Genomic DNA, 8860 nt, shown 5'->3' with positions numbered 1-8860 from the left:
AGAAAAGGTACACACCCCGTGCACATGAATGTTAGTTGCTTCTTGGTTTTTCGCTTTCAAAAAATAAGCAATCAGCCAGTGGAGTGGAGAAGAGAGTTATTTAGACTCATTTTTAGAAGGTAGGTCCAACGAGTTTCACAAATAAAAATGTCAATCAACTTCTTCTTTTTTTGTTTTTAGCTTTTATCAATGGTTGAAGAGAAGGTCAAAGGGACATGACAAACAAGATAAATATATAGGGATCACAGCCACATGGATGTAGTGATCGAAGGACAATTACTAGAGAGCATGTTGATTGCAAGGATAGATGCAATAGGGATACTGGCAATGATGACGATGATGAATGCAGAGACAAGATCAAGATGATAAAAACCCTAGGTCTTTAAAAGGGCCTAAACCACAAGAATTTGAGTTGGCGTTTCAAGTGTTAAGGATCATAGCGACTTTGTGCGGATTGTGGCCTTTCATGAACAAAACGAAGGGATTGTACAATGATTCTCTCTGATGTTTTCTAGAAAGAATTCCTGCTTCTCAATCTTCTGGGCATGCTCAACTCTGCTTCACTTTGTCAGAATAAAAGTATGTTTGCTTCAAGCTCTTTCTTGACCTTTGCTTCCATACCATCTTCGCGTTGCTACTTTTAGACCATAATATTAACACCATTAGGCTACCTCTCAAAGATCAACATTTGCAGTGAGACGGAGCTTCACAAAGCTACCTGAGTGTGTTTGCCCATCCACTTGTCACACTTGTGATGCCATCTTTTTCTTCTACCTCCTTAAATGCCTACACACTAGCTTGGTTGAGCATCACATGCCTGCCCCATTGTCACATCCGCCTTGATTCTAATAAGTTTTAGTAGAATGCAAAGTTAATATTACTTTAAGCAGCTTGAGTTTTTTATTTAAATAGTATAGTGTAGAGTCCAAACACAAAATGAGGCGTCGGCCAACTCAATATTTGTAGCCTACTAATTGAGCCATTCTATTGTAGCAATCTTGATGAAGCTTATGAAGTGAAAAGTCATCACTAGAGTAACCTTTGCTTCTCTTTAAGTTCTATGTCTTGGATTTTTTGTATTTAACTTCTATTTTGTGTGTCACAAAAATTACATATATTGGCAATAGTGGACGTTTCGAGTACACAACCACGACTCCACCTCGACAACATTGCAAAGTCCATTATCTGCATCCAATTTTTCATGCCTATGCGTTTGCTTGGTCCAACACATAAAGCCGACATGGCAGGGCACGAATTCCATTTCTTATAATTTCAAAAGAGACCGCAATGCCACCTCTCCACCATACTTTTGTATGGCAATTCTGCATGACATGCATTGTATATTTAGCATTCCACTCTATGACACTTCATTGCAAGACTAAATGTTTAACTATTCACATTGCGTTTATGTAGCTTGACTCAAACATTGTTCTCCGGCATGCACAATTGGATGACACCTATACACAATTATCAGGTCGGTAGTGCAGTTTAATTTTTGAAAATTCGCTTATGCACTTTGTACTTGTTTATAAAATGTGCTCCCAACTGTTTTGGTATAGCGAAGGATGTGTACGGTCGTTGTCATTGTGTAGTAACCTGTAAGCTCTTGCTCAAACTCCAACCATGGAGATGGAGGCAGACGAGCGTGAGGATGTAGGGGCTGAGACGCCCTCGGTGATGGCCCGCTTGTCTGCTGTGTCATTGACGGAGGTTCCTCCGGCGCTTCACCTTCAGCACGACGCACAAAAGAACCATGGCGAAAGCGCCTTCAGCGTGTCTTCAATGGACCCAGCCATGGTATGCACACATTCTCCTTCAGTAACCATAGCATGCACATATTGTTTCTTGCAGGTGGGGTCTCTCATTGTGAGCAAGAAGCTGTTTCACAGGATGAGAAGGAAAATGTGGATGCTCCTTGCTGGGCAGAGATGTTGCCTGATGCACTAGCCAAAATTTTCAACCACCTTTCTTTGAAAGAAATGCTTTGCACCATCCCCTGCGTGTGCCGATATTGGCAGTGCGTCTCCCAGGATGCTGCCTGCTGGCAGAACATCGACCTTTTAGAATGGAGCTCTGATAAACAGCCAAAGATAGTCGACAGGATGCTCTTGCTTCTTGTGAATAGGAGTCAGGGTGGTCTCCGGAGGGTTTGTGTTCCAAATCTTAAGAATGATAGCATGCTCCAGCTCATAGCAAGCAGGTTTGTTTCTTGTGCCCCCCCCCAAAAAAAAAAACACGCGCGCGCGTGCACACACACAGAGACACATTTTTTTTGTAAATCTTTGGTATTAATTTACTAGTGGGAAACCTCAAGACGAGGAAAACCCACACAAATGAACATATACAAAAGTATGAACACAGAAGTGTTCATGTGCCAAAACAGGGTAAAAGCATTCATACACCCACTTCCAAGGCAAAACGTAAGGATTGCTCAAGGGAAAGCCTGAAAAACTGAAACTGATCTGTATCAGCACGAGAGAACATACAGCTGTTGCATTGACGCCACAGAGTCCAATAGGCCCAAAATCTGACCCACATAAAGAAAACTGCAAATTGTTGTGAAGAAGGTGGGAGAATGCCGAAAGCCCAAAACCTTGTGAAAAACCATGGAGGGGAATCGAAGCCGCATGCCAGCGGCCATGCGACAAAGAAACTCTCTAGTGACGCAACAATCCCAAAGGAGATACACACACACACACACACACACACACACACACACACACACACACACACACACACACACACACACACACACACACACACATACATGCACTCGCATATACAACTAGATATAACGAGAGACACACATCCTACATTTTTCTTTGTATGTAAGGTGTAAGAATCGACAGGAACAGACTTCATAAGCTCTGGAACAAATTTGCAAACTTTTTTGATATTTCAACTGAAAGAGACCTTAGCACTTTGATGAGACATGGGGTTGCGGAGTTTGCTTGTACATGCATTGAGCTGTGTACAGCTCCCGATGTGAGCCTGGCTTCAACTGACACAAGGTCTCAATTTATAGACATAGACACTCGGAATCTTGCTTTTATAGAGAGCTTTCAGACTCTAAAAGCTCAAAAAGTCAGTTCCTTTAAAATCCCGGCGTTCCACAAAGTCAAGGATTTTCATAACTTTATCAAAAAGTGTGACCAAAATTTGCGACTGCCATGTTACCTGGTCCATACAGTGCCATCTCAGCAGCCAGCGATTTTTGTTGCAAATTGCGCTGCATTTTTTGCATGCCTGGATTGTGATTTGGAGTGGCTTTTCTGGTTGGGTTTGCACTCGGCTTGTGCTCTCCCTCTTTAGGTGCAATATAGATCATGCCATGTCACTGATTGTGAAAGCTCATTCTGATATCTATCCCTAAATTGCCTCAGGATTGAGCGAGTTGTGTAAGCTCCCTCTTTAGGTGCAATATAGATCATGCCACGTCACTGATTGTGAAAGCTCATTCTGGTATCTATCCCTAAGTTGCCTCAGATAGGACCGAGAGAGTTGTTTAAGCTATTGCACCCCAAGTGAAAGGTCATGATAGAAGAAAAGGAAGCATAAGGTGAAAAAATGAAGGGTAGAGTAGACGAGGGAGGAGACAAATGCAATGTGAGCGGGATAGAATGATCCAACAGAATGCTCAGATAATGTTAAGAGTGCTCATATAGTGGCTAACCAAGAATTGGGGGGGTGGGGGACTTATAGAGTCACCACAAGAAATAGAAACATGGCAGAAATGGAAACGAAAAACCAGAGATTTGATTGCGGCCAAAATGGTTAAGAAATGGTGTTTTTGTAAAATAAAAAATTAACATAGTAGGGCACAAACTCTGCAAATTCAAGAGAGTACGAGGCCTGAACACAATATTGCTAGAATGGGGATGTCCCCTCTCTATATAGGGAGCTTGCAAAAATGCTTGACCCATAGCATATACCCCACGACCGACATTCCCTCTCTCTATATAGGGTACGTCTCCATACATCACGATGGGTGCTTGAGTTATGCACGGCCAGTGTGAGCCGACCATGCGTGTGAACGCACCCTTAGTTAAAGGGAGGTTAAGAAGTCCTATAAATAGGACCGAGGTTTCATCTGTGAGCCATCTTGTGTGATCACCACACTTCGACTCTAGGCCCTTGGCAGCTCTAACCACACCCCCGCTTGGTGTGGGCTTGGTGGTATGGGACACGAGCCCTTGCGCTAGAGGCTAGCCCATTAGCTACAAGCTCCCAGGCTCGAGGGTGAGCCCGTATCGGCTCTGTGATGATTGGGAGGTAAGTTTGATGTCCGTTCTCTATGCTTGTCTTTGTGTGAGTATGGCTTGTGTCATGTCGTGTAGGATGGATCCGGCGACGGACTAACATTGGTATCAGAGCTTCTTCCGGCTCGTACATACGTCATGGCAACGTGCAAAAAACCATTAGAGCTCATGAGGCAGTGATGGCCTAGCCTGACAGGCTCTCTACCCTCTTGCACAGGGTGGTGGGAGTCGGGACACTACTAGCAAGAGAAGAGAGCAAGGAGGGCAACATGCAAGGCTGCAAGCCGATGGTGAGAATCTATGGTAAGTTTTTTTTTTTCCCTTTTTGTGATTTGCACATGGATTCTCATGTGTGGAGGTTGATGCTAGCGACAATCACATGGTTGCTTGGTACGTTTTCCAAGTTTTAGCTTATCTCTTGGCTAACGTTTGTATGAGGGTGTCTTTGGGCTCCTACCCTAGGATATGGCAGTACCCATGGTAAGAGGGATTTTACATTTGGGAGTATGTTTATTTTGCAAGCGATTCATGGAGAATAGGGGATAAGAGAGAGATTTTTTCGAATGGCTTTTTTGCCATAATTGGGAAATTTCTTGGGAATTTTCCCCTTGAGGTGGCTAAGCACCAAGGGCGATTAAGCTTCCCCACAGGAGGTCTCCTGAGTCCTGGGAAGCTTCCGCTTGAGGCGGTTAAGCATCAAGGGCGGTTAAGCTTCCTCGCAGGAAGTTTTCTGAGAAGCTTTCCCTTGAGGAGGTTAAGCTCAAGGGCGGTTAAGCTTTCCCACATGAAGTTTCCTTGGAAGCTTCCCCTTGAGGAGGTTAAGCTCAAGGGTGGTTAAGCTATTTAACATACGTTTCCTAGCAAGCTTTCTCCGCATGGGATTGGGGCCACTAGCACGCTTCAACCCATGGAGGAAATGCTAGTTTCTCCTCCCGACTCCACACACACACGCGCGAGCATCGTTCCGCAAGCTCTCCTTCTCCATCCCCCGCCACTTCCGATGCCTCTCTTCAATCTTGTAGCCGTGCTTCAACAGTAGCTAGAGGAGATGTAGAAGCAACTCTTGGAGATCCGCGCCACGCAAGTCTCGTTTTCGCCTACGGCAGTGAGCACTTTGCCTCTTCAATTCCACCCCGACCCCTTCCAAGGAGAGAAGAAGGAATGTGAAGAGACCGCCATTGACTCATGGCTGGGAAAATGGATTGCATACTTCGATTTGTATCGTTTCATTGATGCCTAACGCATTACTCAAATACAAATTATGTTGTAGGGCAAGGCCTACATATGGTGGGCAGGGTTACACCCACAATCGACGACGGGTAGATTTTCAATCCGTCTTTCGCGCTCGCTTCGTGCAAGTGGACAAGATCGAATGCTACAAGAAATTGAGATGGGAAAGAAAGGAATTCAAGGACCTCGTCCTCAAGACGAAGACCTTGTCAGAGTTCAGACATCTCTATAGATTCGTCCAATCGGTCCGAGTTTCTCCTAGGGACGGGTGTTAGGGAGTGAGGGTTGTTGGGTGTGCCTGGCTAGTGTGAGGTTGTTTTCTCATGTCAGGTTGTGTTTAGTCTTCTTCTGATAGCTATGACAATTCTTCGACCTCCGTTTCTAGTGACGAGGGAAGAAAGGGCAAGAAGAGGAGAAAGATCCAGAGACATAGCAGAGGCAAGAAGATGGCAAAGAAGAGTTGATCCCATAGAAGATTTCGAAAGTATTTTGATGGTTCAGACAAGGATTGCTCTTCCTCGAACAGTTCAGAGTCTGATGAGCCAACGTTTGTAAAGAGGAAGCAATTTTACCAAGCCATCTAGTATGATTCTCTCGAGGATAAGAAGAAGAAACCCAAAGATTTTAAGGAGGGTGGGGAAGCAATTAAGTTTGACACTTTTTGTGGCTTCAAGGATACTCACAGAGCTCTCGTTTTATTCAACAGTTTGACTTGCATACTCCGGAGGACGCTATTCAGAGCACTCCAAAGTCTGGAGGGCGGTATCTCCGCCTCAAGGGGAATGCACAAACTTGGTTGTCTACCCTGCTTCTACGGAGGGAGGCATCAACAAAGTGGCTTTAGTTCAAAAGAGTGTTTACTTCCTCATGGCTCACTCAAGAATTCGACATGATGTGATTACCGCTTGGAATCATTTGAGGATGACCAAGGAAGACACCCTGGATACTCAGTGTCAAAAATTTTGGGACACTTTCTTACCGGCCTCTTCTTTCAAGAAAATTACATTCAAGCAGCAGGTAGAGCAATTTCGTTGTCGTCTACCTAAAGAGATCCGAGATTATTGTCTGCTGTGCAGAAGTCCAAGTTCATGCAACAATTGATGGGACATGCAAAGCAAGGGTTTGCAATGCATGGGGGCACTCTTACGTATCCCACAGATAGATTAGTCACAGCTCGGACTAAACAAGATACGAACGACAGTAACAAAAGGAAGGGAAAGCAATAGAATAAGAGACCTTGAGGCCCTCGACTGTCGGTAGAACAATGAGCCAAATACTTTAAGGTTGGTAAATGTTATGGTTGTGGAGAACACGGGAATGTTTTAGCAAGGTGCCCTAACAAGGTGCCAAAGGAACAAGGAGAGGAAAAGCCTGAGAGTTCTAGAGCAGCGGAGGAGCGAGCAAAGAAGGGAAAGACAAAAGCTGGATTGATAGCAGATTCTGTGGGGACCGACCCTGAGCAAATGAATGAAAGTACGAAGCTATGCTGAGCATGGTGCAAAGTACGTCATTGGCAAACTTCGGTTGCATTGCTAGGGGTATTTGGGGCACGAGGACTTCTATATCATGCCTTTGGAGGGGTGTGATGTGCTTTTGGGAATCCCTTGGTTCCACAAGAACAATGTGGTGGTCGACTATAGGGCAAGAAAAGCAACCTTGAAGATTGAAAAGGGTAGAGAGATAGTACTTGATGTAAAATTGAAGGGTGAGTCAGTCCCACTTGTATTGGCTTCGGCCATTTCCAGATTAATGAAATCTAGTCCGTTTGTTTACTCAGTCTTCTTAAATGAGATAGACGACAAGAAAATGTTAAATTTGTCTGACCTTGAGAAGGAACGACATGAATTTTGGAAGCTCAGACTGACTGTTTCTCAGAAGGCTTATCGAGAGAGTTACCTTCTCAACGTCCTGAAGATCACACGATTGATTTGATTCCAGGAAGTACGCCACCGAACTGACCACCTTATAGTAAGCACAACCCAAAATGAAGAGATTATGAACCAAGTGAAAGAGTTGTTGGAAAAAGGATTGATTCAACCCAATATCTCACCATTTTGTTTGCTCGTGCTTTTAGTTTTAAAGAAAGATGGATCTTGGAGAATGTGCATCGACTACAGGGCTCTCAATAAAATCAGCATCATGAACACATTCAGGATCGATGATATACTGGACAGGTTAAAAGGTGTCACAAGGCGAGAACCACGTGCCAATAGAAAAGAACAGACTGAACAGACTTTTGGCACTTTAATAACAACTGAACTGAGAGAGAGAGAGACGACCCGCGACGTGGAGTGGCGGAATTCCACCTTAGAGAGTATTGGCCCCAACCCTTGGTGTCCCTTTCGGTATTTCTTTATATTGCATCAACACAATACAAGCCGGAACTCCAGACTCTGCACCTTCTCGAGGAAGCATGCCAGAGAATGAGCCCTAACCGCATATTTAAAGGCCCTTGGCCTGAAAAGCAGTTATAGTAACAAGCCTTTAAAACTCAAAAGCTTCTGGTCCAAAAGCAAAGCCAAAAAGCTGCCAGCGTAAATCACGAAAATCCGTACAGCCTGCCACGTCATCAGCCAATGCAAAACGCGGAAATCCGTACAGCTTGCCACGTCATCATGCCAATGCAATTTTTGGAAATCTGCCACGTCATCAGTTTTTGCGTGTGTGTGTGTGTGCAGGTCCTGCTTTATTTTAATCCTTTTGTCACTTGGGGCCCCATCGGACGGGGTCCCCATAAGCTGGTAGGACTTCTTCTTCTTTTGCTACTTGTTCTTCTTTGGGTTTAGGCCCCTCGGCCAGCATCTGCAAGTTGGCCCCATTCTTTAGGCTTTGACACGTCATCAGTTTGTTACACAAGGTTCTACTTGTTTATGTGAAATTGACCTCAGAAGTGGCTGTCATCAGATCAGGATTGCTCCTGAAGATGTATACAAGACCCCATTCAGGACGTCCTTTGATTTGTACAAGTATTTGGTGATGCCTTTTGGTCTCACAAATGCTCCTGCGACCTTCAACAGGATGATGGACAGGATTTTTCGAGAGTAAAGGTCATTTGTGGGCATTTTTTTTAACGATGTCATCGTATTCTCCAAGAATCATAGAATGAGGTAGAGCATCTACAACACTTGCTACAGGTATTTCAGGCACTAAGGCAACATCGGTTGGTGGTGAATGGAAAGAAGAGTGAGTTTTTTTTACCAGAGATTCACTTTTTGGGACACGTCGTCTCTATGGAGGGTGTCAAAATGGATCGGGCCAAGGTTGAGACCATCAGAGATAGGCCAGATTTGAAGAATGTTCATGAGGTTTGCAATTGAGACAAAAAATATCGTAAACTCCGATAATCGCTAAACACTGTAAAATCGGCTCCA

General features: G+C 44.3%; 1 protein-coding gene across 1 annotated transcript in view; it reads left to right on the top strand.

Moving 5' to 3' along the window:
* The first annotated feature begins 1551 nt into the window (after positions 1 to 1551).
* The window catches only part of LOC147451475 (F-box protein FBW2-like), a 32812-nt gene continuing 25503 nt past the window's right edge, over positions 1552 to 8860 (top strand). Inside the window, exons 1-2 of the mRNA XM_086520368.1 lie at positions 1552 to 1797; positions 1890 to 2200. Coding sequence (XP_086376494.1) covers positions 1624 to 1797; positions 1890 to 2200 — 485 coding nt within the window. The 5' untranslated portion in view covers positions 1552 to 1623. The remainder of the gene's footprint in view (positions 1798 to 1889; positions 2201 to 8860) is intronic.

The sequence above is a fragment of the Adiantum capillus-veneris genome, chromosome 9 (genome assembly GCF_014529385.1).
Source record: "Adiantum capillus-veneris isolate H3 chromosome 9, ASM1452938v2, whole genome shotgun sequence".
Lineage (NCBI taxonomy): Eukaryota > Viridiplantae > Streptophyta > Polypodiopsida > Polypodiales > Pteridaceae > Adiantum > Adiantum capillus-veneris.
This window is presented reverse-complemented; position numbering and strand designations above follow the sequence as displayed.